At 47.3% G+C, this 26,052-nt stretch overlaps 2 protein-coding genes across 9 annotated transcripts in view; both read right to left on the reverse strand.

The window, feature by feature from the left end:
- ZBTB47 (zinc finger and BTB domain containing 47) overlaps window positions 1–21,212 on the reverse strand; it is a 28,752-nt gene extending 7,540 nt beyond the window's left edge. Inside the window, exons 1-2 of one of the 2 annotated variants that reach the window (XM_088150465.1) lie at window positions 20,767–21,212; window positions 891–2,366 (exon numbers count right to left, since the gene is read on the reverse strand). In XM_088150465.1, coding sequence (XP_088006591.1) covers window positions 891–2,366; window positions 20,767–20,769 — 1,479 coding nt within the window. In that variant the 5' untranslated portion in view covers window positions 20,770–21,212. Of the gene's footprint in view, window positions 1–890; window positions 2,367–7,776; window positions 9,516–20,766 lie in introns of those variants that run through there. The other variant, XM_088150466.1, reaches the window with a different exon arrangement.
- Window positions 21,213–23,354: 2,142 nt separating this feature from the next.
- NKTR (natural killer cell triggering receptor) overlaps window positions 23,355–26,052 on the reverse strand; it is a 31,780-nt gene continuing 29,082 nt past the window's right edge. For 6 of the 7 annotated variants that reach the window (XM_007443350.4, XM_007443352.4, XM_088150463.1 and 3 more), the window contains 2 exons: window positions 25,912–26,016; window positions 23,355–25,024 (listed from right to left, as the gene is read on the reverse strand). In XM_007443350.4, coding sequence (XP_007443412.2) covers window positions 24,946–25,024; window positions 25,912–26,016 — 184 coding nt within the window. In that variant the 3' untranslated portion in view covers window positions 23,355–24,945. The remainder of the gene's footprint in view (window positions 25,025–25,911; window positions 26,017–26,052) is intronic. The other variant, XM_007443351.4, reaches the window with a different exon arrangement.

Genomic DNA, 26,052 nt, shown 5'->3' on the forward strand with positions numbered 1-26,052 from the left:
CTTGCAAGGTTGTTGTTGGGTGTGAATTAGGAAGAACCAGGTTCTGACATTCTGCAAATCAGTGAGAGCCATACTGTTTGGGTGGGTTTCTGACCCTTTGTGGTTCTTCCGACCTTGTAATATTAGGAGCTTCCCACCCACCTCCATTTTTTCCGCAATTGGTTTATTTATTTAATTAAATTTAGTGGCCGCCCAGCTCCTGACGAATTACACTTTTAAAAAGTCAGAAAACTCTGCAATATTAAAAAAAAAAATACTTCCAGAAAAAGAAAACATACAGTAAACCCAAGACGTTTACATTTTTTTGGTATTTTATCTTTTATCTCCTTGTTCCCTGCCTAGCATCTATTTGATTTGGGGCAAGATATAAATTTATTTGGCATAAATAAAGCCATAAATCATGATGGTGTTAAACTTGGCCAGGGGTCAACAACCTACACTTTGGGGGCAAAATGGGAGATTTGCAAATGGGGCGTTTTTTTCTCCTTTATTCTTTTCCCCCAAAAAAGGGTGAGAATGGCAGGGAGTCCTTAGGGAGGCCAGTTGCCCCCTTTTCTCCAAAGAAACACCCCACAAACTATTTCTCAGGGGCACTATTTTTGGCCACGGTGGGGAATGTGGAAGGGTGGAATTGGCTTTTGGCTCCCATCGCCACCCTTTAAACTCTCCCCCGCTAAAGAAAAAAGGTCAAGAAATCATCTATGGCCCCCAGTTTGTCAGGAGAGCAAGCTGTTGAAGGAAAATCAGGCAGGACGGGAATGTTAGAACTGGGATGATGTCTCGACTTCCACTGGCTGGGAACGATGTCTCCAACCGGGCTCCCACCAAGACCTTGAGAACAGCAGCCTGTAGGAGAAACAAACACGAAGTGAGATCAAGGAGGTCCTCACCTGAATGTTCTTCTCACAGTCTGTCTGATGGTGCAAGAGTAGCTCGCTCTCCAGCAGAAACCTCTTGCCACACTTGTCACAGATCTGCATGCGGCTGTGCGTGACGTTCATGTGTTTCTCCAGGTACCAGCGGTTGTTAAAAACCCGAGGGCACTTCTTGCAGGGGTAATGCTGCTTCTCCTCCAGCTTCACCTTCTGGCCATGGCTATCCTGTTCCTTCTTCTGCTTCTTGCCTCTCTGGTCCTCCCCTTCCTCCTCGGCTGCTTCCTCTTCCTCTTCCTCCTCCTCCTCTCCTCCTTCTTCCATCATTGTGGCAACTTCAGTGGCTTTTTGGGAGACAGCTGACTTGGTGGCCTTGGCAAGTTGTCTAGTCCTGTGGGGTGCTCCAGCCTTCTCCCCTTTGATCTCATCCACTGTGTCATTACTGTCATTGTCCCCTTTGTCCTCTTCTTCCTCCTCTTCCTCCTCCTCTTCCTCCTCTTCCTCCTCCTCCTCTTCCTCCTCTTCAGAGGTATCTTCCAGGTCTTCCTCTTCAGAGTGCTCATCTTCATCCCCCACGTCTGCATCCTCATCTTCATCTTCCCTGCCCCCGTTTTCCTGCTCTCGATCCCCCACAGAGGAATGCCCTTCTCCTTCTGTCTGCCCAGCCTCTGTGGCCACAGTAGCCACTTGGTCAGCAGCCGAGGGCTGTCCCTCTGTGCCTTTAGAGACATTGAGGGTCTGGTTGTTAAGGTTGACCTCCACAATGATTTGCTCACCACGGCTGTAGGAGCCTCGGCTGGCCAAGTGCGCCTCAGACGTGTCCCCTTCCATCTTGCAGACAGGAGGAACACCACTCTTCTCCTCCTTGTAGAACTTCTTGCTGGCCACGGCAGGATGGTTCTGGTTGCCATCCTCCACCCGCACAGAATACGGGATGTTCCCTTCTCGGGCGAAGATCTTGGGATGTGGGGGATCCATTTCTTGCTTGATGTCACAGTAGAACTGGGGAGGTGGCCCAGTTTTGCTACAGTCGTCTGGAGTCAAGGCCATATTGTTGGTCATGGCTAAGCTGAGAGCTCGGGTGCTGATGAGCTCCTGGCAGGAGGAGGCAATGCTGCTCATCTGCAAGACAGATGCTGCATTCAGGACATCCTGAATGTTGGAGGCGTTGACTAGCAGTTTCGAGGTATAGATGAAATCCAGGATCTGCTGAAGGCCGAGGGAGGTCAGCACCTCCAGGGAGAGCTCCACCCGCTGGAGCTGCTTGTTCTGGGTGAAGAGAGAGTGAAAGAACTGGCTGTAGGCTGCAAGGACCCCCTTGTGAGCTGGGAAGATGCTCTTCTGTTGCACCAGGACAATGTCCACGTCGCACAGGTCTGGCTGGAAGAGGCGTTGCTCATTCAGCCTGTCCATCAAACAAGTGAAGTGGAGGGCCGCATCTTCTACCAGAGAGTACTCAGGAGCAGGGTAGTCTGCTGTCTTCTCAACTATCAGCTGCCGGAAGGAAGGAAGGAAGGAAGGAAGGAAGGAAGGAAGGAAGGAAGGAAGGAAGGAAGGAAGGAAGGAAGGAAGGAAGGAAGGAAGGAAGGAAGGGAGGGAGGGAGGGAGGGAGGGAGGGAGGGAGGGAGGGAGGGAAGGAAGGAAGGAAGGAAGGAAGGAAGGAAGGAAGGAAGGAAGGAAGGAAGGAAGGAAGGAAGGAAGGAAGGAAGGAAGGAAAAGAGAGAAAGAAAGAACAGGTTAAAGCAACATTGGAGGTCATCTCAACCCTCTTTCTTGAAATGGCCTGATCCCACCAAACGTCAGATGCTGCTTTGGTATCAATGCTCATGCAACCTTGTAAATTCCATCGTGGTAATACACCTATTTCCATCTATGCCCTTCCCAGAGCAGGGGTTCACATGTGTTCTTTTTTTCTCCCCCCCCCCTTTTTTTGTAAGCCTTCAGGCCTGGACTGTCTTAGCCTCCTAGCTGCATATATATCCTCTCTGTGCTGCAGACAGCTATAATGCGTGAAAGGGGTAAATCCAAACACCATGCGCCCTCTTACAGCACATGCAAACAGGGTGGGATTGTCTGGTGGACAAACGCCACTGCGCTCACCACCTGCCATACAGCAAAACATCAACAGAGACATTAACGTGGAGCATTCACCCAGACTTCAACCTCTGGAACGGCATCTGGATTAGATCAACATTTCCGACTTAGGGTTTCTTTATTACAGCACTCCAAGACCCCAAGTATGCAAAACGCAAAGTCCGTAACCGGCTACTTTTACTCACTAATCTTAAAAATACGAATATTCTGCAGTCATCTCAGTGCGAATTCTACAGGCGCCGTAACAATATTTAGAGGCATTTAGTGAGATTTAAGGTCTTGCTAGTCTAATCTTGTGACTGTGCCGTTCTCCAACATCTGGCCACAGCTGGAACAGACAGCGCCTACGGAGAAGACCATGGGCTCAATGAAAAGAGAATAAAGGTGAGTCGCAATTAGCGTGGGTTTGAAGAATGCGGCGTTCGATTTAGTGTGAATTGTAAGTTGACACCAGGTCGTGTTTAATGCGACCCTCAATTCAGTTAATGTGAGGCTGGTGTGTGCGCAGCTGCGGTTTGACACGCTGCTCATCTTGGTGTGTGCAAAATGGAGAAAAGGAAGATTCCACGAGAGGAAAACAGTACAAGAAGCTTGCTATTACATTAGAGCAAAAATTTGATGCAATTGAACAACATGAACGTGGTCATAGCAACGCTAAAATAGGACAAGATGCTGGAATCCCTCAATCTATGGTAGAATTTTTTTGTTTTTATTCTGCTTTCTAGAACTATTCTGTGTCTTTGATAACCATACATTTGAATTAAAAGTATGGTCAATCCTTTACTGTAATATTTCATTAATGTACATATAAAAATTCATGTTTAATTTTTTCCATTGCCTATTTGATCCTTTACTGTAATATTTCATTAATATATCTATAAAAATTTATGTTTAAATGTTTTCATTGCCTATTTACACTGAGCTGGAACCAATTACCCTATTTTCCATAGAAAGATCACTTTGAATGGTGCAAATTGACCTTACTAATCAAGACCTACCTGTATAACTAAAATGAACTTACACCAACTTCCTTCACTGTCTTGGTCTTCTTGCAAACCAGACTTGGTTCTACCACCTCCATCCAGCCCTTCAAACAGCGCCTTTTCTTCTTAAATTTCTCGCCCCCCTCTTTTCCAGAATCTCATCCATTCCTTCCTTTCCACCCATTCACTCTTCCTGCACACACAGGTAGTCCTCACTATCCGACCACAATAGGGGCCAGAATTTAGGTTGCTAAGCAATTTGGTTGTTAAGTGAATCGGAGCTGATTTTATGAGTTTTTTTTTATGAGGGTTGTTAAGTGAATCACCATGGTCGTTACGTGAATCACATGGTCGTTAAGCGAATCCAGGTTCCCCAATGAACTTTTTTGCCAGAATTTGCTTAATGATGATTTGCTTAATGACCACATGATTCACTTAATAACCGTGGTAATTGGCTTAACGAACCTCATAAAAAAGGTCGCAAATAGCGATCATGTGACCGCAGGGGTCATAAAGCACATTGTCATAAGGCCATTGTAACTCTGGACTGTTGTTAAATGAACAGTCATTAAGCAAGGACTGCCTATATTTGTTTTGCAATTTGATCCAACTTCATTCTCTGTATATGATCAAACCAACTCAAACTGGATCTTTCTTACTAGCCACTGGCATTTGTATTCAGTCTGCTTTCATCCGGCACCCACTCGTTCTTGACCTTGTGTCTGGTTTTACTGCACATATTTCCTAAGTACAGCTAGTCCTCATTTAGTGACTGCCTCATTTAGCAACTGTTCGTAGTTACAACAGCGATGAAGAAATCACCTTGCAACCAATCCTCACATTTACGATCTTTGCAGATTGGTAAAGCAAAGGAAAACTGAAGGAAAATCATAAGCACAGTCGCGGGTTCACTTAGCAATCACTTCGATTAGCAACCGAGGTGCGCATCTCGATTGTAGTTGCTAAACGAGGACTACCCGTATCCCATTCCCATTGCATTCAACTTGTTATGGTTCTCCTGTCATACCCAAATCTTGCTTGTATATTAGCATGTAGGCAGAAGCATAGCTATTTTTGCTTCTTTTCACAAATACCCATTCCACCCAATAGACCATATATCATCCACTACCTACCCACATTTACACATCCAAATAGTTCTCCCTCTATTTCCCTAACTTTAGTAAACATTCACCTACTTGTTCTAGGTTTTCAGTAGTTATGTAGAACCTGCAATCGTTTGCTTCACTTTCTGGGTCAAGCACCTGGGTCTTTGATACAAGGATTTTCAAATCAATGTTCCTTGTTGCATTATACAACATCCATGGGATCACCACTGTCAGGACTCATAGCAGAGATTGTAATGCAACGCCTAGAAGCTATAGCACTGCCACACATACAACCTAAAATATGGATATGACACACCTATACAACATCTTCCAACAAAATGGATACCCACGTAACTTTATCAAAAAGTGCCTGACCACTCAACCTACTACAACACAACCCACACAAGCCATGAAAAGGATCACACTGCCATACATCAGAAACATCTCAGAAACTACCAACAGATTATTACAACCACATGGCATCTCTGTAGCACACAAACCAACAAAATCACTCCAAAATATCTTAAGCAAACCCAAAGACCCAGTGGCCTGAGAAGAAAAACCATGAGTCATCTACAACATACAGTGTCAGGACTGCAACAACCACTATGTAGGACAGAGAGACAGAAGGTGTGCAGAGCACATCCATGAGCACCAACCAGCAGTCAGAAGACATGATGAAAATTCTTTAATCTCACAACACATGGCAGACTCAACCACAGTTTTAACTGGGAAACTGTCAGCATTTTAGACCAAGCCAAATCCAAGTATGCAAGAGAATTCTTGGAAGCCTGGTATTCAGACAAGGCAGCAATTAACAGACATATAGAGATTAATAGCATCTACATACTATTCAAAAGAGACAAAAGACCAGAAGACTGCCTCACCAGCATTCAATCACCAGCAGTCATCTCCAGCAATCATCACCCAGATAAGCAAAGGTCACCGCCAGGCACACAATCAAGCAGTCAACAGATGCTAATCAATGAACTACCAGAGGAGCAAAACAGAACCCCCACCCCCACCAGCACTGGCAAAGCAGGCCACAGCAGATAAATAGAGAGCAAACCTCATCCCATTTTAGCGCTGAAGATGTTACCTAGCCGGGTAATGAAACGTTTGCAAGAAAAGAACCCAGCTCAGAGAACCCCACGGACTCCACAGTTCAACCCTGAGCTACACATATTAGCCTCCATTGCTTCCATTTATCTCACACAGGTTCCATTTCCATCTTATATTGCCCTTACTGCAGTTAGCAATCAACCTTCAACACTATATTCCTGCAAAACATTCCATAATTCAAGCTTACTCACGTCATCATAAGCTTTCTTTAACTCAGCAAATCGACAATAGACCTCTCGCGTTCATACATTTCTCGGTTAATTAATTAAATGCTGTCAATCTGATCACGGTCATACATTTGAACCATTTCCCCATCGGGTTAAACTTTACAATTTGGGGGGAGCTTTGGGGGGAGAGTTGCAAAGGGGCACCAAAGGGTCGAAGATGAGACATATAATCCTGGAGAACATCAAGCTAAACAATTCATGGTAGAGTCACGGCTTAACTCAATAGATAGCAAGTTTCTATGTTTCGCCACCTGTGAGCTAACCCCCTAGTAACTTTTGTAGCAACCCTACATCTTACCCTAGTGCAGTGTTTCTCAACCTTGGCAACTTTAAGATGTGTGGACTTCAACTCCCAGAATCCCCTGGCCAGCATGGGTGGACTTCAACTCCCAGAATCCCCAGCCAGCATGCTGGCTGTGGAATTCTGGGAGTTGAAGTCCACACACCTTAAAGTTGCCAAGTTTGAAAAACACTGCCTTATAGGGAGAAACCCCTGAGTGAGGGTCCAGTACTTTTGTGTCTCTCTTGAGTCTGGATCAATCTAATCGTGTATGTTTTAAAAAAGAACTCGTAACAGCGGCATCTTCCGAAAGAAGGGCTGCATTTCTGCTGTTGGGAGAGATCCAGCCTTGGAGCATCAAAGAGACTTAATTAAGAGAAACTACCTTCAGTGACTGAACTTTCTCCGGTGAAAGCAAGGAATTTTCTTTTTTTTTTTAATGTACTACTGACTTTCACATAGGAGGAATCCTAGTAGCTGCTGCTCTAGATCCCTGTTCTGGGATCCCTGAAAGTGAATTGCAACCCATTAAAAACCACGACTCGTTTGCTATGTCAACAGAATTAAAGGATGAATTAAAGCACGCACACCTTCTTTTCTTTCTCTTCTCTTTTTTTTAATTGCTAGGGGCAAAGTATCACCTCCAAAATTGTCAAGTCGCGTTTAACAAGTTCCCCAATTGCGATCTGCAGCAGGAAAGAGAAACCGCAGCTCCCTCCTAAACCAAAAGGTGCTGTGATTCCCCAAGCAGGAAAATTGCTCCGATGAAAAAGAAATAAAAAAGAGGTTTTAAAAGTGCTGGCAGCAAGTCCAGCCTTCCTGAGAAAGTGGCAGAAAAGCAAAAAAACGCCCAGCTTTTCTGTCCTTGCCCTGGATCTTAAAATTTGCACAATTTGCAATGGCCAGATTCCGTGGATTTTTTCCGGTGGCTAAACTGAGAGGCCATTGGCTGACCCGCTGTGATGTCGCAGAACGTTGAGAATGCTAAGCATCCAGAGAAACGCCAAACTCCTGCAAAATTACAAATGTAAACTAGAAGTGGAACCAGAAAAAAAACAAAACAAAACCACCCCACACCCAGCAGTTACGAACCTGGAGAAACAGATACGGTTCCACATCTTCTACCACCACCCAGAATCCCTGGTCTTGCTGACTTGCAAACTGCAGAAACTTCTCTGGATCCTCGAATTATTGACAGCTCATCTCGGCTCTGCCACTCCAACGTCAGCTAGCCTCTGCAGAGGTGTTGGCAATGCCCTAGCCCCCTTGTGCAATCCTAGGGACTAGAAACTTTCATTCACAGGAATGAAAGAGCCAAGAATTTCAGGGTATTCATAGCTGAGACATCTCCTGCAAGGCCAGGGTAAAATCTACGCTGCTGGTCAAAAGCAGGTTTTGGCATCCGGTTCTGGGCACACCGTGCCCTCTAAAACCACTGTAGAATCTGGCCCTGGTCTGATTTTGACCCTCTTGCTCCCTTTCTCGTGGTTTTTGGATTTCCCAAGCCAGCTGTGTTAGATTCTGCCCTTTTGCAGAGATTTATTTCTGATTGCTCTGTCTCTCCACCCCACCCTTCCAATTTTCTGACTCGTTTTCTGAAGCTGATGTTTGTGCCTTGGCTCAAAAGCTAGGGAAAGTTTAGACCCTTGGATTAAACAAATATCATGGTTAAATCTTTTTGGAATTCCTGGGAAGTGGGGGAACCATGAAAGCCATCTGTTGAAAACATAGGTGGTTGCCAACACGCATGATGCAAGGAGACCGATTAATTGCACAAGAGATGACAGCCGCCGAGCAGAAACGCGGAAAGAGGCTGACACTGAACCGAAAAGATCAACTCTGCAAGAGAAGATGCTGGTAGGCAAGTTAGATGGCCGACTTCGGCCAACAGCTACGGAGAAACCCACCGAGAATCCCTGATCTGTTCTAGATCCCTCAGCCTCCTCTTAGGAACTGCCTTCTTTTCTCAGACTAAGATTTCGTATCAGGAAGGATGACGGATTCCTAGAATGGGAAGGGATCCTTGAGGTCATCTGGTCCAATCTCTTCTCCCCATCTCTGCGAGACGGTTGCTTGGTGTTTTCTTCAAAGCAACTTAGATGCTCCTCCTTCTGATCTCCGTTTTTGAAGAAAGCAGCGAAAATATATCTTGGTCTGTGGAGGAAGGGCTGCAAAACTCCTTCAAAAATTATTATGATTTATTGCATGGGCCTTCGGAGCCATTTCAGAGTACCATTTGAGTGAGATTCAAATGAAACATCTGGTCTAATGGGTTAGCTTAAGCGTCTTCGTTCAATAAAATTGATTGCAAATGGAGGATCAGCCAGGAGCGTAATGGGACTGCAAACAAAGCAAATGCAATTTCTGATGGTATCAATAGAAGTATACTTTCCAAATCCCAGAAAGTCACTGTTCCAATCTAGTCTCCTTTGATCAGACCTCACCTTGAAAACATCCAGGTCTTAACCCACTTTAAGAAGGTTTCAGAGAAATTGGAAGAGATTTAGAGAAGAACAAATGATCAGAGGGTTAGAAAATATGTCCTTTGCAGAGAGATTGAAGAATAGGATCTGGGTATGTTTTGCCTTGAAGATTAAAGGAGATAGGATAGGACTTTTCTAATTCCTGAAAGGAAGTCCCACCCAAGAGGTCAGGAACTCTTTCCCCTCGTTCCAAAAAAATGGGTTTAAGTTACAAGGAGGCAGACTCCAAATGAATGTTAGCCAAAACTTCCTAACAGTAAGAACAGTTCAACAGTGGAACCAAAGACATACAGCAGTGTTTCTAAACCTTGGGAACTTTAAGGTGTGTGGACTTCAATTGCCAGAATTCCCCAGCCAGCTATGCTGGCTGGGGAATTCTGGGAATTGAAGTCCACACCGCTTGAAGTTGCTGAGGTTGAGAAACACTGACCTAGAGAGCCGGTGGGTTCCCTTTTGCTGGATACCTTCAAGCCGAGACAGGACAGCACCCCGTCTGGGGTGCTCAAGACGGGATGCCTGCCCTGAGCATGGAGCATAGATGACCTCCATGTTCCCCACCGACCTTAGGATTCCCTGACAGCAAATGCACACAGCCAACCAGTCCTGTGTCCAATCCAGCATGCAAAAATGCCCAACCAGAGTACGAACGGTCACAGCAAAGGGCAGGAGTTAGCTCATTCTGGCTGATCGATGAATCAACTTTGAAATAAAGGAGACTCCATCTCCATCTTACAGGCCATCCCTTGCTGGAAGGAGTCATGACCCAATCTGCTTAGGCGAGGAGGGGGACTCAGGTCAGGCAGGGACCGAGTTGCACTGGGGGGACTAGTCTAGATGACCTCTGAGCCCCCTTCCCACTTATACGTTCTATGGTCCCATTTAGTAGAGCTATAGCACATCTTTTCTCCAGGAGCTCAAGGCAGATGGTAGGGGGAGGTTCTCCCTTCCTTTTATCCCTCTCCCCACAACCACCACCTTGCCAGGTAGGCTGGGCCAAGAGGGAGGGACCGCTCCCCAGTCCCCCAGGGAGCCTTCATGGCTGAGGGAGGACCACAGCGTGTGGGGGCTGGCAAAGAAGATCTCACAGATATCTCCACCGAAACCGCGGGACATATCCACTTGGCGTCAGATGTTGGGATCCAAGCGCGCCACTGTGCTTTTCGCGACGCTGTTGCTTCTGCGCCTATGTGCTACAATCAGCTGTCTATCTAAAACAGTGCTTTACAACCTGGGCAACTTTAAGAGGGGTGGACTTCAACTCCCAGAATTCCCCAGCCAGCATGGCTGGCTAGGGAATTCTGGGAGTTGAAGTCCACCCCTCTTAAAGTTGCCCAGGTTGAAAAACACTGCTCTCAAACCATGCTTGGCTCCGATTAACGAGACCTCTCGGCTTCTCGCAAACTAAGATCCGACCTACCTCCTTCTGCTCAAAACGCTAAGAATGCAGGGCCACGTTTTGGATGGGACTGGATTTGAAAACCTAATTTAAGGTTTATCGCAGGGTGCCAAGGGACAGGCGCTGACGGTCCGGCTTTGTATTCTAAACACCAGGCCTGCTCAAGTTTTATTGACCGCCCTGGGCTGTTTCTGCACGGTGCAATTAAACGGGATCAGAAACGGGAACCCATTCGGAACAGATTCCGCCGTCACCGGTTGCCCGACGTGAATCTCAGCTTTCATTTCCTGCAAACGTCCCCTTTTCCCACTCCCCAGTTTTAAACTTTTAAATGGCTGGCTGCAGGCTGAAGGGCTGAATTTTGATTTCCTTGCTGTAATCAGCCCCGATGCGTTTATGCACCGACGCCCCCCCCCGGCATTTGTTAGAAGGGGAAGTGCAAAGACATGACACGGTGAAATTTTAATCATATCTAATAAAATAAGGTATGAGACAATGCATGACATGATTAAAAAAGAAACCCACCCAATTTGTGTAGGGGAGGAAGAATGTTCAGCTTTTCATTCTCGACATCCAGTCCCATTAAATATTACTGATTGCTCTCCAGCCCCTGAAAATTAGTTTTTGTCTGCTCCAACTACACACTACCCAGTTCTGGAAACTAGCCGAACCAAGTTAGTTACAAAGCGAGTGGCTACGTTAGCATGACATGCAAAGCTTTCACCCAGAAGCACATGAAGCCCCCTCCTTGCTGCATTGAGATCAAACAGTTAAATCTATTTTATTTCAAAGTGCTTTCAGTCTTAGCTGACTGACTGGGGGGTGCCCACCTTTGCTTTTTGATTATTTTGGGGGTTCTGATTGTCTCATTTATTATTAGGTCTTCAGGTTTTGCTCACCATGGAGAGCCCTTTGGTATTAGGACGGGCTCTCAGGATTGCAAAGAAAATAAAATAAATTGCATTCATTTACGATTCAAGCTGTCGTGGAAGAGCAGGAAGAGGGTTCATGCCAGAATCAAATTAAGGATGTTCTGTGAACTCAGCAATATTCAAATCATGCTTTTTGTTAGCATAAAAGGTGATGTCACTTAAAACACACACACACACACCAATCCAGGATGCAAACAGCTCGGATTTGTGCTGAGAAAGACGATGCTAATACGCACATCTTTACGTGCATTGTGTTTGCATTCCTGCCCCAATCTCGAAGGGATCAAATTAATCCTGGCTGATAAAAATTTTTCCCTGTGGTCCTTCCAGTGCAGAAGCGTGACTCCTAAATCTCAGGAGGACCCTGGCCAGACCAGCAGAAAGTCTAACTCCAGTTGTCTGTTAGCCGTGCCTTAGTGTGGTCCATTAGCCGTGCCTTTGTGGACACACAAGGTACCTTCACTCCCAGTGATTTTGCTGTTTCTTTCTCTTTCTTCATGCCAAAAAGCGCCTTTGAACAGCGTCCCCCAGTGACAGATGGGAAAGGTCACTATGGTGTGGTTAGCTCCAAGCTTGGAAGGTCAATCACCTCTCCAACCTCTTTCTTCTCCTCCTGCCAGCATTTCTAATTCTAAAGAGCTTCAACGCTCTGATCAAGAAGGTACGTAGAGGGGGAAGATGTACGAAGGCCTCCTGCACATGTACAAAGATGCACAAAGCATTTCTCAAGGAAGGTTTGGAACCCACTGGAAACTGACCCCGCAGGTTTGGGACATGTTGTGTCTGTAGATGCAGAAACGGACATCTTGGTTGGGCTCCTCAAAAAGGTATTGCTAATGTCCTGTCAACATGTACAAAATTTCTCCACGAGGAGAAGGCTGGAACCAAGACTTAGGTGCATGGGGGGCGGGGGGTAACTGCACAAGTTCTACTCCTGTTAGTAAGTTTCCCTTGTAGAACTCTACCCACGGAAGGCAGATGGAGAATGGAATCACAGTGCTGCCTGCTGAATCTTCCCGTATCCAGGAGATGGAATAAAGGGACTGTTAGTGAGAAACCTGAGCATGCATCGGTTGACTTCTCTATGTGGTGTCCCTAAATTGCCACCTGAAGTTAGCAGTGGTGTAGCAGGAGATTCATTTTTTTCATGACGACCCTAAGATGAGCAATTGCAAATGGTCCTTCGACCTCTTTAGCAGAACTCTTCAATCTTTTGAAGTTCGGGTTCTGCCTACCCGATAATTCATTCCATTTGTGTCTTGTTATATCTGCATCCTGCAATTCTGTCAGGAACATAAGGCGGCACATAAAGAGGGGGGGAGTCTACTCTCAGTTATGCTTAAAACAACCACCCTATAAGATAGGCAAGGCTGAAGCAGAGCAACTGGCTTCAAGTCACACAGTAAACTAAATCTAAGAGCTGATTTAAACCAAAAAATAATGCGTTCCATTTGAACACATTTTTTTTTACAACTGCACCACCCTACTCTTTATTTCTATTAATGTACTGTAAATCTTCTCCAATGTTTCCTGAAGGACAACAGACTTTCATTGTCTCTTTCAAGCTTCCGCTCTATTTTAACATTATAAACACTCAGGACACATTGATATTTTATGCAAACCAAGTCTGCTCAATTTGGTGGGCTGCGGAACAGATCTGCCCTTGCCACCGTCTACTGGTACACAATCCTTCTTGGATTGGTTTTTGTTAATGCATTTCTCCTCCAGCCAAAAAGGTGTGCATACGATCTGTACTGCACAAAACAGTCCTGCCCACAAGCTTCTAGCATCAGGGCTGAGTGCCAAGTGCGAAATTGGCTTTTTAAAAGGAAACCACAGGTCAGGAGTTTGCTAACTGAATCAAGACTACGGGTGTGGAGTGGAGGGGGGGAAGTCCTCTCCGGCAGGAGTCTAAATATAGGTTGAATTCACAATCCAGAGATGTATGCATTAAAAAAAACAACAACTGTGTGGTTGCAACTAGTTAGAACTAAAAAGAAACCCTGAGGCTGGATCAGGCCGTAAGTTCATCCGGTTCAGCATCCTCCTGAGTCAGAGAATTTGCAGCTGAACGCATCTGGGAAGTTTACCATCCAAAAGTGAGTGGTGAGAGTCCCTTCCTTGGACCTTTCCCAGCAACCAGCCTTGAAGGCCAGTTTTGATCATTTAAGTGGGAGTCAAGAGCCTCCAGTCTATAGAACATCCCCCCCATCCAAGAACCACTGCTGAGTTCCCCAAAATGAGGGCAAAAGTTGGCTCTTGGGATGTGAGATTTTATTTTTGATCCACCTCCACCAGTTAGTGCTATTAGAAAAATACTTATTGCCATTACAGTTAGTCCTTGTTTAGTGACCACAGTTGGAGACAGCAACTTGGCCATTAAGCAAAGTGGTTGCTAAGTGAAACCGCCACTGTGCTTACGATCTTCCTTCTGCTTTCCTTTGCTTTACAGCCCTGCGAAGGTCGTCAATGCAAGGACAGGCTACAAAGTGACTTTTCCATCACTGTCGGAAGGAAGGAAAAAAGGAAGAAGAGAGGAAGGAAAGAGTGGGGGGGGGAGGGAGGGAGGGAGGGAGGAAGGAGGGAGGGAGGAGTATTTCTGTGAGGCTAATCCCATGGCCCATCTAGCGAAGTATCCTCTTGGTCTGGGGCCTGGTTTTCAACTTTTGGCAGATATCAAAGCTCCCACCGGCTTGTTGCGCAGCTAATGCTATGCTAGGAATGTGAGCTGGGGCTAAAGCATGGAAAGAGCAACGGGAAGAAGAGCCAACATGCGGAACTTCTGCCAATCTGATTTAAAAAAAAAATCTGGGGCGAAAGCCACCAAAGCATCTGTTGCTCTGGAAAAAGGCAGAAATTCCCATTTCACCACTAGCCATTGGGATGAAGACAGAGGGGAGCGCTCCCTTTCGGGGCACGGCCACAAGCTGATGAAGCAGGAGGTTTACTTCAGAGCTGGTGGACCAGGTTTGGGGGGCCCAAGTCACACGACTGAACGCCCTGCAAACTATTTCCCATTCCCAGAATTCTAACATCAAAACACTGATGGGTTAGTTGCTTTCCTGACAGGCTAATTTTTTGGCTGCGGGATCCATTTCTTTTCCGGATGTAACCACCCAGCAGCACAAGTTTGCCAGCTGTGATGTGGAAACAGGCTTTCTTCATCATCTCTGATGGATTAGGTGCCATCAGGTCATTGCTGGCTCTTAGCGACCACGTAGACCAGTGTTTTTCAAACTTGGCCACTTTAAGATGTATGGGCTTCAACTCCCAGAATTCTGGGATTGAAGTCCACTCCTGCTGGCTGGGGGATTCTGGGAGTTGAAGTCCAGATATCTTAAAGTTGCCAGGTTTGAAAAACATTGATATAGATAGGCCTTCTGTGGGATGATCTGTCCTCAACGTGCTCCTTCAGGTCTTCCAATGGTGCACCCATCGGTGCAGTAATTGAGTCCTTCCCTCTTGCTGCTGGTCGTCCTCTTCTTCTCTTTCCTTCCATCTTTCCCAGCATCAGAGCCTTCTCCAGAGAGCTGGGTCTTCTCATGATGTGTCTGAAGTAGGATCACTTGAGCCTGGTCATCTGTGCCTCAAGTGAGAATTCTGGGTTGATTTGTTTGATGATCTATCGGTTCATTCTCTTGACTATCCATGGTATTCTCAGGAGTCTTCTCCAACCCCAAAGTTCAAAAGCTCTTCCTATCCTGGTTCTTCAAACTCCAACTTTCACATCCTTAGAGCGTCACAGGGCTTCCTCATCTGCTAGCATAAACCAAGCTTTGTGACATTTCCACACAGAGGAAGTGATTCCAAGGAGCATCCATACAATCATTGTTTGCAATCCCCAAATGCTGACATCTTCCTGGCTGAGTCCATCTGAGCATGTGCAGAGTTAACTCTTAGGTTTGGAGGAGAAGGGCTTCTAGATCTCTTAGCCTTGGAAGATCATCCTTCTTTGATGAACACAACCCTTCCATATTTGGATGGAAACTTTCTGAATATGGCCAAATTTGTTATCCTCTCCCACAACCCCTGGGAAAAAGTTAGTGCCTGCTTTGGCCAGACCCACCTCAAGTCTTCTATCTGGTTCTGGCCATCCCGCTTTCAGAAGTATTCAGAGAAATTGGAACTGGTTCAGAGAACGGCGATGAGGATAATCAAGAGAAACAAAATGATAGGAAACAGATTAAAGGAGTTGGGTATGGAGATGACTGAGGGATCCTCCAAGATCTGAAAGGATGTCACCCAGAAGAAGGCCTGTTCTTTCTTGTTCCACAGTGCAGGACATGGACCAATAGGTTTAAGTTACAGGAAAACAGATTTCAATGTAATGTGAGAAAAACAATTCTTACAGAATTTTGACAGTGGAACCAAAGCTGCAGAGATGTGGCTGGCTCTCCTTCACTGGAGGTGGTCAAGCAGAGGCTAGACAGTCATCTATCAGACATGCTTTAACTTAGATTCCTGCCCTGACCAGGAGGTTGAACTAGATCAGGGTTCCTCAACCTTGGCAACTTGAAGACGCATGGACTTCAACTCCCAGAATTCCCTAGCCAGACTTGCTGGCTGGAGGATTCTGGGAGTTGAAGTCCACACGTCTTCAAGTTGCCAAGGTTGAGGAACCCTGAACTAGATGACCTCAAGGATCTTAAGAACTTATGATTCTAGGAGCAGTTCAACCACGGAACCAATGACTCAAAGACGTGGTGGGCTCCCCTTCCCTGGATGTCTTCTAGCAGAGGCCCGACACCTATCCACTGCAGAAGCTTTAAGTTGGATTCCTGTGCTGCCCAAGGTTAGACTAGATGGTCTTACGTTCCCCTTCCACCTTTATGATTATAGTGGTTCAATGACTTCAAGACCTGAGAGCTGACCTGCTGTTTGACCTCAACTGGATGGTGACAAGGAAGAGGAAACATTGGGCTCCTTAGCTCAAATTATGGATAATCAGAAAAGGGGGCCCTGTTTAAAGATGTTATGGAGCAACGCTTAGGGGTCTTCAGATGCATTGTAAGTGCAACTCATCTGGGGGGCATCAGCGTGGCATCGACTAACACAGGCCTTTCTGGTCTCGTTGCCTCAATGGTAGCATTAGAATGGAAGAGATCAGCTATATATGGTCTGAAACAGTCATTTTCCATTTTCATTCATCCATGATTGTGGAACAGCCCCTTGAAATATGGGAGCAATGCTGGCTTGCCTTAAAGGATTGTTTTAAAGAGGCTACATTGCCCTCCTTGGAAGATTTCTGTCACCATTTTCTTCATCTGAGCAACACAGGCAAAGCCTAGCTGTGACAGATCAATTGTAATTTAATTTATTAAATTTATATGCCACCTGACTCTCAGCGATTCAACAGTCGATGACTTGCTGTTCATCAAATGCTGGTTGTTGACCTGTCAGATGGGCTGCACTCTATTAAGCTACTTCAAATTGGACTTTGTTTTCCCCCCAAGCTAGAAGAATGCGGTCATCTTCCTAGCCAATCAGGGATCCTGGTGCAATCAGGGCTAGCCAATCAGGTGGAAAGCCAATTCAGAGCGAGGACATTTTTCTGGCGTTGTATTACTCTCACTCTGAATGGGTATTCATTATCCTTTGATGTTAACATGCTCCAAAGTTTACCAAGTTTCTTTATATCAGCCGTCATTTTGAGTTAAAAAGCCACATCTAAAACATCAATTTAACCAAATCAGAAAATGACAGAGCACCTCAGCCCAAATGAGAGAAGATAACCACAACAACAACAACAACAACGTGCAGTCAGGAGGAACCTTAGAGGTCATCTATCCAACCCTTGAATCTGTGAAGGGGTCAGTTATACTCTAGTACAATCAAAGAACAAAACCTAAAACATACTATTGAAACAAAAATACTTATTCGATCGGGCAACTTCTAAGGGGCGAGTGGCACGATTCCATCCGCTACCTTCCAGAGCAGTTTCTCAACCTGGGGGACCTTTAAGATGTGCAGACTTCAACTCCCAGAATTCTCAGCCATGCCCAGGTTGGCTGGGGAATTCTGGGAGCTGAAGTCCACACCTCTCCCTGTTCTAGAGCCACTGAAGATGCCACTGGGGGAAATAGGCCACCATGGGAAAGGGTGAGTGCAAAATGCTGAGTTTGTCTTTTTGTGGGTTTGGGGGTGTTTTAAGCGGGGAAATGGGGAGGCGATACCTCTGGGGACCCGACTGATCTGATTCCTGCCTCAGCCACTGAAAGGGAGCTGAAATTGCACCGCTGACATTGGATAGCAAAGTGGCCGGTTTTCAGCAATGCGATTTCAGTCTGTTTTTTCCAAGGAAGGGATTTCATAATTTGGAAATTTTCATAGTTTGCTTCTCATTCAAGGCGGGGAGGGAGGGGGAAGGAGAGAAGGAAATGTATCCCTAAAATTAAGTGACTTTTGCCAAATTTCAAAAGCGTCCATGTCAGGCTCCTGTTTATCTCTTACAGCAGTGTTGCCCAACCTCAGCAACCTTAAGATGGGTGGACTTCAACCCCCAGAATTCCCCAGCCAGCATGCTGAAGTCCACTCATACTGGCTGGGAATTCTGGGAACTGATGTCCACTCATGCTGGCTGGGAATTCTGGGAACTGACGTCCACTCATGCTAGCTGGGGCATTCTGGGAGTTGAAGTCCACTCATGCTGGCTGGGAATTCTGGGAACTGACGTCCACTCATGCTGGTTGGGGCATTCTGGGAGTTGAAGTCCACCCATCTTAAGATTGCTGAGTTTGAGAAACACTATCTTCGATCCACCCTGTTATTTTTTTTTTATTTACTCGCCCATCGATTCAAAAGAATGCAGGACCCTGAAGGATTTTCTGATCCTTATAGTTCAGTTGTCCGCTTCAGCTCTTTGGGAGGTTTTGGTCTGTAAATGCCATCCCGCTTGGTCAAGGATGATGGGAGTTGTGGTCCTAAACTTCCAGAGGCCTACAATGACGAACATAGTGGTGGGAAATCCATCCATGGTGTGGGGGGGGGGATAAGGAGGGCGATTGACCAAAGCCGCTCTGCCCCTTTTGTGTGTGCAACACACACTGCATGCACAGACAAAAGTGACTGAACATACACCACACTGCTTTGATCATTTGGATGAAAGCTTTCGAATCTGCAGGTGCCTCTGAAACTCTTATGTGACCGCTAGCCACTGGTATTGAGAGGTAGACTACTTCCCAACATGGAAGTTCCAGGCCCCAAAGTCTGCAAGCGAATTTGCTCCCTTCCTGATCTAACGCTCTATGGCACCGTTACACACACACACGCACACACACCATTCGATTCCTTAAGGCCAGGCTACAGTACTAAGCGCAGGACAAAACTCCATTGTGTTTGGGTGACACCGGGAGACACAGACCCTCCGTCGGAAGATGCGTCAGCCATGGAAGGAACAACGCCCGGCCCTGACCGATCTTGCTCCCTGAAACGCATCTGCCCTACGCCAAGGCAGCAGAAGCGAACTGCTTCCCGAAAGCAAAAATAATACGAAATGAAACGAAATAAATGCTCCGTTCCTTTATGGCTAGATGTCAGCGGTTGGGAGGCCTCAGCAGACTCTCCATGGTCCTGCCTCCTTCACAACTGCTTCCTGGGGCCAAGAGGGAACGGAGTGAAATCTCGGAATAGCTGCAAATTGAGGGTGGGCCTGACATTTCCCCCAACCGGTGCGTCCAGATGGGTTGGATTTCAACTTTCACAATCCCCAGCCGTTTGCCAGGCTGGATGGGATCTGAGTCCGAACGTAAATAACACAGGATCCGAGAATCCAGTGCAATTTACATAAAAATCTATCTACCTGCCTCCCTCTCTGCCGTCCATCCATCCATCCATCCATCCATCCATCCATCCATCCATCCATCCATCCATTTTATATGCAATCCAACTGCAATTGGATCATCAATAGAAGCCCGTTGCTTGGACCAGCCTCCCACCTGGGGCTGTCTGGATAATCGCCTGGAAAGCAGCGCCGATGAATCAACGCAGAATTTTGGAAATAAATATACGAAGGAGGCCAGAAGATGGGTCTCTGACCTCTCTCTTGGGGGGTATGTGTGTATATTTGTGGATCGCCTGCACCTGCGTACCTGCAGGAGGCATACTAATACTTCGCATTGTGGCTAAGGATGATGGGAGTTGAAGTCCAGCACAGCTAGGGATCCCCGGACTGGGAAAAAGCTGATCTCAGAGCCCCTCTGAAGTCTCATTTCAGAGCATTTGCCATCCTTGGGCCTTTGCAGGAAAAGGGTCTCACTCCATTTATTATTCACCCACCTGCAACAGGATCACCTTTCCAAAAGCATGCGGGGGGGGGGGGGGGATGTGCCCATTTCGGCCTACGGAAGGAGGAAAGGGTCATCCTACCGCCCCCCCCATCCAATTTTTTAAAAAAATCAATGCATGCCAACGTAAACAGGCCACGGGTAAACAGGCCACGGGACCCGAAGGAAGCAATGAAATGGGTGGGGGGGAGGAATCAAAGCAGGTTTGTTTCGCAAAGTGGTTACGGCTTCTCATTCCAGTTCCCCCCCAGGGCTCTTGCTTCCAAAGCCTCCCTCTTACACACACACACACACACACACACACACACACATACAAATACACAAAGAGCGTCAGGTTGCCAAGCTCTGCAAGGACCTCAAATGCACCGAGATGCAAATGCCACTCAAGCGTGGAAAGGAAGCGGATTAAGTCCCAGAGCCTGCCCGCAGGGCAGGCGGGGGAGAGGGAAGGAATGACAGGAGCAGGCAACTTGGACGGCTGGCGCTGGGTGAGCTAATTCATTGCAACAGGATCGCTCCAGCGAGGCGGGAGCGTTAACCCCTTGCGGGCCGCGCTGTCGCTATTGAGGGAGGTTGGCACCTCCTGCGCCTTCCATCCTCTCCCTCCGCCTCTGGCACGAAGAAAACGCAGCCAGACGGACAGGAGGCAGAGGCACGCCAAGGCAGGACAGAGCTGCCCTTCTGGATTTATGCCGAAGCCCCTTCCCCGCCCCTCCGGTCCATGACCCCGGCCTTTTCCCCCCTTTTCCTTTGCAACGTGTGCACGCGCAGCATAACATAACACCCGGGCAGCGAAAGGGCCAAATCAGACCGAGCGAAAGAAAAGAGACGGTGGAGAAATGGGGGGTGGGGGTGGGGGGGAGCGAAGGCCCTGCCTTGCAAAGGAACTTCCTAGCCCCCCGCCTCGGCCCCACCCCCGCCGGCCAAAGCAGCCGAGCGCCCCCGTGCCCGGAGAGGGAGAGACGGGGGGGAGAAGGCTGCGGCTCTACCATTTTGATGCCAGGCTGCCAAACCCACGGAGCTCCGATGCTCCTCTGCTCGCAGGGGGGCTGCGCTCTCCATGAAAAGGTCAGGCGGAGCCAGGATGATGGGGGGCGGTGCGGGTCCTCCTTCTCCTGGCTGGGCTGTCGAGGGGGGTCTGCGGCCCGTCTGCCTCCTCCTCCTCCTCCTCCTCCTCCTCTGCAGCGGCGGCCCTCGGCGCTTGCAACGCTCGGGCGCCGCTGCCGCCGCCGCCGCCGCTCCTCCTCTCCTCTCCTCTCCGCCCGCCCCTTCGCCCCCCCGCCCGGAGCGCGAAGGGAAAGCGCTGGCAGCCGCCGAGCGCCCCAGCCCAGCCCCGGGCGGGTGACGGAGCCGAGCCGCTCCGCTCCGCCGCGCCTGCGCGCCGGCCCCGGGAGCCGGGGCGCCGCGCAGGGTCCCCGCGTGGCGCGCGCCCCGGGAGCGCCCTGCCGCGCGCGGGGCCGGCCAGGGGAGGGCCGGGGCCGGGCCGGGCCTCGCCCTCCGGCGGCTGCGGGCGACGGCCAGGCAGTGCCCGGGAGCCGGGGCGGAGGGGGCTCGCCCTGGACCGCCTCGCCCGCTGCGCCGGGCAGGGTGCGGGAGGGCCGTCCGTGCCCGCGGGGTGCGAGGAAGGCGGCCTGCAGGAGGGCGCGCGTGCTGCTGCTCTGGGGGGGGCGCGCTTCCCGGCGCGCCGGCCTCGGCCCCCGGCGCCCCGGGGCAGGCGCACGCCGAGAGCGCGCGGGCGCCCTTTGGAGAACCGCGGAAAGGCGGTGCGCGCCGCGGCGGCGGCGGAGCCCGGAAGCGATGCCCGGTCTGGAAAGTTGGTGGGCTCGCAATACGGCGGCTCCGAGTACCGAGGCTGTCTGAAGCGGGCTCTAGCACTGCACCCAGCTTTCTGGGAGAAACGGCCAGGCTCTGCTGCTGGTTTTGCAAGAGCTGAATAACTCAGGCTTGGGTTGCTCGAGAAAACATCTTTTTTGCTGTTTTTGGCACGATCCTGACTGCTCGCTAAAGCAAGCGGGATCTTTTAAGGCGACTCATTAAAGCAGCTGCGTTGGAAGAAAAGGCTCGGGTGGAAAGGTAAAAACGATCCAGCTGCTTTAAAGAGGTATTGCGGTGACCTTTCTGTGCATCGCAAAACCTCTCTAGCGAGAATCCGTTTTGAAGCACGTTCGGCATCCAGCAGGCTTACCTTACTCCATTTGAAGTGTCTACAATTTAGGGTTACCTGCATCGCCAGGAGAGCTGTGTCTCACATTTCCATGGGGGGGGGCTTAATGCTCCCCTTCAGTTGCCTCAAAACCAGAGAGGAAGCCACCTTCACTCTGGGAAGATGTTCTTCAGACTCATCCAGATGGCTGCTTCTGCGTGGGCAAGCCCGCCCTTGACTCATTTCCCATGGATTCCGAGCAGATCTCACCAACCAGCTCCCTCTGCTCCCATCTTTCTTTTGGGAGCCTCTTTCGTACACTTGTCTCAAACCAGTACTCTGCAGAACTTTCGACGTCAGGCCCCAGAATTCCCTGGACTTTTAAAAGGGGAACTCTGGGGATTGAAGTTCTCACACATCCGGAGCTTGATTTTAGGCCAGCACACTTACACGAATCTAGGCCAGCTTACCTGATATACCAATGTCCGCCAGTCCGTTCATAAACTGAATTTTAGTCTTAACGGTTTTAGAGCAACGTGTGCGCTATTTGCAAACTAAGAGGGTGTACAGATGCACAACTGCAACAGGTTGGGCTGGGGAGCCAAGCAAGGACGCGTGGTCTGAGGCCACTGGCTGGACTGTGAAATCAGAAGGCATTCCCATCACGCGCCAGAAACGCTACCCGCAGGCATTCATCAAATCATCAGGGCTTGAACTCGAGAAGTCCGTAGGCCCCGGGGGGCAGAACCTAGTCAATATATGCTGATCTTAAAAATGTAGCTCCAGAAAACAGAAAATGCTGCCAGAGTCAAAAGAAAGAAAAGATTGTACTCAGAGTTGTAAGGAAGGTTGTACCTCACCAGGCATAATTTAGTATTACCTACAGCTCTGATTAGATGGTTCCTTCCCTTTATTTAATGTTAACATCAAGGTTTGCAGAGGCCGGAATTGATGGATAAATGCCTTTGACAACGTTGGGCATGAGCGTTCTGTACTGTGTAAGAAAGAATTTAACAACCCTGAACAAAAGTCTTGGGTAAAGCCCCCCTCAAATCAAGCTTGACTCCTGGGGCCTTCATGATTTTTTTCTTCTTCTTCCATAACAATACAGAAGTGGTTTGACTTCTTCTGGGGTATTTTTCTGACTTTCCAACTAAGTCTACAGGCCCACAGATTTCCTGAAGGCTTCCCACCCAAGCACTGAGCAGGGGAAACGTTAACCTAACTTAACCTAACCTAACCCTGATTAACTTGTTGGGACTGGCAGCATACTAAAGCATTCATTAGTAAAATTGCTTTTCTGCACAGCTACAAGATTAAAAAAAAAAGATTTCTCTCCATGTTTTAGTACACATCCCTGAAAAACTTAGGTTCTCCCATAAGGTGACTGCTTTTAAATGCATATCGGGTGATTAATACCTAGAGACCAACATCTAATATTTAAATGATTTGTATTTTTAATTGCATCAAAGGAAAAACGCATTTTAAATGTACATTTTGACTCCTAACAAAAAGGTATTTGAAACATTTATGAAATTAGGAGTGCATGAAATCCTTCAAACTGTTTTGAATGTGAAATGGGCTGCTCTGAATATTTGTGGGATGTTTCTCCTTGAAACAGCCCCTCTTGCACGCAAAATGGCAATCTCATATTCAAGATGAAAGTTTCATGAATGTTGTGGTTGAAGCAGTTCTAAACAAAATGTTCTGCATAACCCCATTATGAAATATACAGCATTTCAGCATCATAGAAATTTAACAAATTCAGTATCAGCGTAACAGATAAGTCATCATTTCCACCACTAGATAATAGATTGTTATTTCTGCTGTTTTAAAAAAAGTAATTATTCAGTATGAAAATTTTGTATATGCTGACATTTTGGTTTAAAAACGGATTTTTATCTGCTGAATCAAAACAGTGGAACAAAATTCAATGCTCCTGAAAATTAGTTTTCTAAAATAAATTTACAGTTTGCTATCTTTGTCGATGCTCTTCTCAGGCCTTGAAAACAAACTTCCAGGTCTGCCTTTGTGGGACAACTATAGTACAAAATCTTAGAATATTAGTACATCAAGACATGATGACAACCCAAAGCCAGAAGACCATGGGAAAATGTAAGAGCAATTTCTCCAGGACAACATCGTGTTCCCTGCAGTATGGTCAGGAACAAGTTCTCCAGCTGTTCAATACTTAGCAGTGAGGAAATAAAGGACAAACTAAGCATATCAAAATCTTTTTTTTTTTTTTAAACCTAATCGATTTTGCTAAGGGGAGACACGATGAGAACATTGTTCTTGTTTCTTAATTGGAAAGAGAACTGAAACTGAGCGCAGTCTAGCATTGCTTGGAGTTCAGACACAAAGATTAGCTACACGCCTAGCACCCAAATCTGTATTACATCTGCAGTGGTGATACCAGGAAAAAGTGACCAAGATGGGAACCAACTTTAACTCCTGCGATCCAAGGATACGTGACACCTGGCAGACAAGCAGTGACCATAACTCCCAGGATCCACAGCCGTCGTGGTGAATGGCCTATTAGCCCCGGTATTCCTGGACCTGTGACGTCACCGCATTTGGAGGGACCCATTTATGTACAAGATGCCAAGGAACCACTTTCTCAACATGGAAAGGCAACTTTTGAAGCAGGTGTGCAGAAAATAGATTCTTAATATTATTCTTCACAGTTTCAGGGTTACCAAGCGTATTTCCTTTGGAGAAACAGCGAGAAGCCGTCCAAGAGATGATTCTGCTACAGAGCTTTCTCTCAAAGCACTAGGCTAACTGAAAATGTGATTTCACATAAAACAGTGTCTTCTAGTTTGGAAATAGAACTCCAGGAAACAGAAAATGATTGCCATAGTAGAGCGTACGAAAAGATTGTGCTCAGAGTTTTAAATAAGGCGCCATCTCGCTTGGCATCATTTAGTCCTACCTAGACGTTGAGGAAAAAAAAAAACTTTCACGCACACTATGGACATAAAAACTTCTGTTAAGTATAATTGCTATTTTCAACCGTACACTTTCAGCTGTATCTGCTGCTTTCACTGGGGCTTCGATAATTAGAATAACTGCGGTCGCTTTCACTGTCAGAGCCATAGGATCTAAAAAAAAGCCAAAATATGCATCAATATAGCACGCCAGGCACTCACTTCCCCTTTAAATGTAGACTTTTCTGCAATCCGAAGAGGAAAGCTAAGGAAATCATCACTCTGGGGCATCTTCTATCATTTGCCTCTTCAGAACCCCCTCCTCGATTTTGATTTGCTAGCTTAGTAGAACTCTAGGGGCTTCTCTGTCATGAAGCAGATTGTACAACTATCCCCCACTTTGGCTCTCAAATTTGCAGGATTTGTATCCTTGGCTATTCTTTTGGATTCTGCCTGTAAGCTGTAGAGAAACCCAGGAAGTGAACGGGAATCTAGAACAGTCCTTCTTAAACTGCGGTCCTAGGACCCCTGGGGTGCCCCAAGACCCTCTCAGGCAGAGTTCCTCAACCTTGGCAACTTTAAGATGCGTGCACTTCAACTCCCTTGCTGGCTGAGGAATTCTGGGAGTTGAAGTCCACCCATCCTAAAGTTGCCAGGGTTGAGGAACCCTGCTCTCAGGTCCACAAAATCCAAATTATTTTCCAGCTTGGGATGAAAAGTAATACAGTATTAAGATCCCACCAAACAATCGTGAGAAGTGGTCGTGGCAGCGAATGCTTACATGTTCATTTTTAATATGGTAAATATTGATAAATATAAGCCATACGAACAAAAGCTCTTTTGGGGCCCTCCATAATTTTTAAAAGTGGGAAGGGGTCCTGAGAGAAAAAAGTTTTAAGAGACACTGGCCTAGGCGTAGGGCTCTAGGCGTCCCCATTTTTGCAAAATGCTGGCAAACGTATGACGGGCACGAAAAGGGGGCCGTGAAACAGAGTTTGCACGCACTCGGGAAACGTTTGACAGCGGTTCCAGCAACAGCCCAGCTACAAGAAAAAAATTACCTGGAACGCCTGTCATAGCTACGAGACCGGTGGTAACTGTCACTTCTTTTGCTACGGCTCCGACTGCGACTCCGGCTGTAGTAACTGTCGTAGGTGTAGGATCTGCTTTTATGAAGGAACCAGAAGCAACTGATTACTCGA

Source organism: Python bivittatus, unplaced genomic scaffold, assembly GCF_059951505.1.
Source record: "Python bivittatus isolate LINGU-HERP-01145 unplaced genomic scaffold, Pbiv_v1 ctg000610_np1212, whole genome shotgun sequence".
NCBI classification, from domain to species: Eukaryota; Metazoa; Chordata; class Lepidosauria; order Squamata; family Pythonidae; genus Python; species Python bivittatus.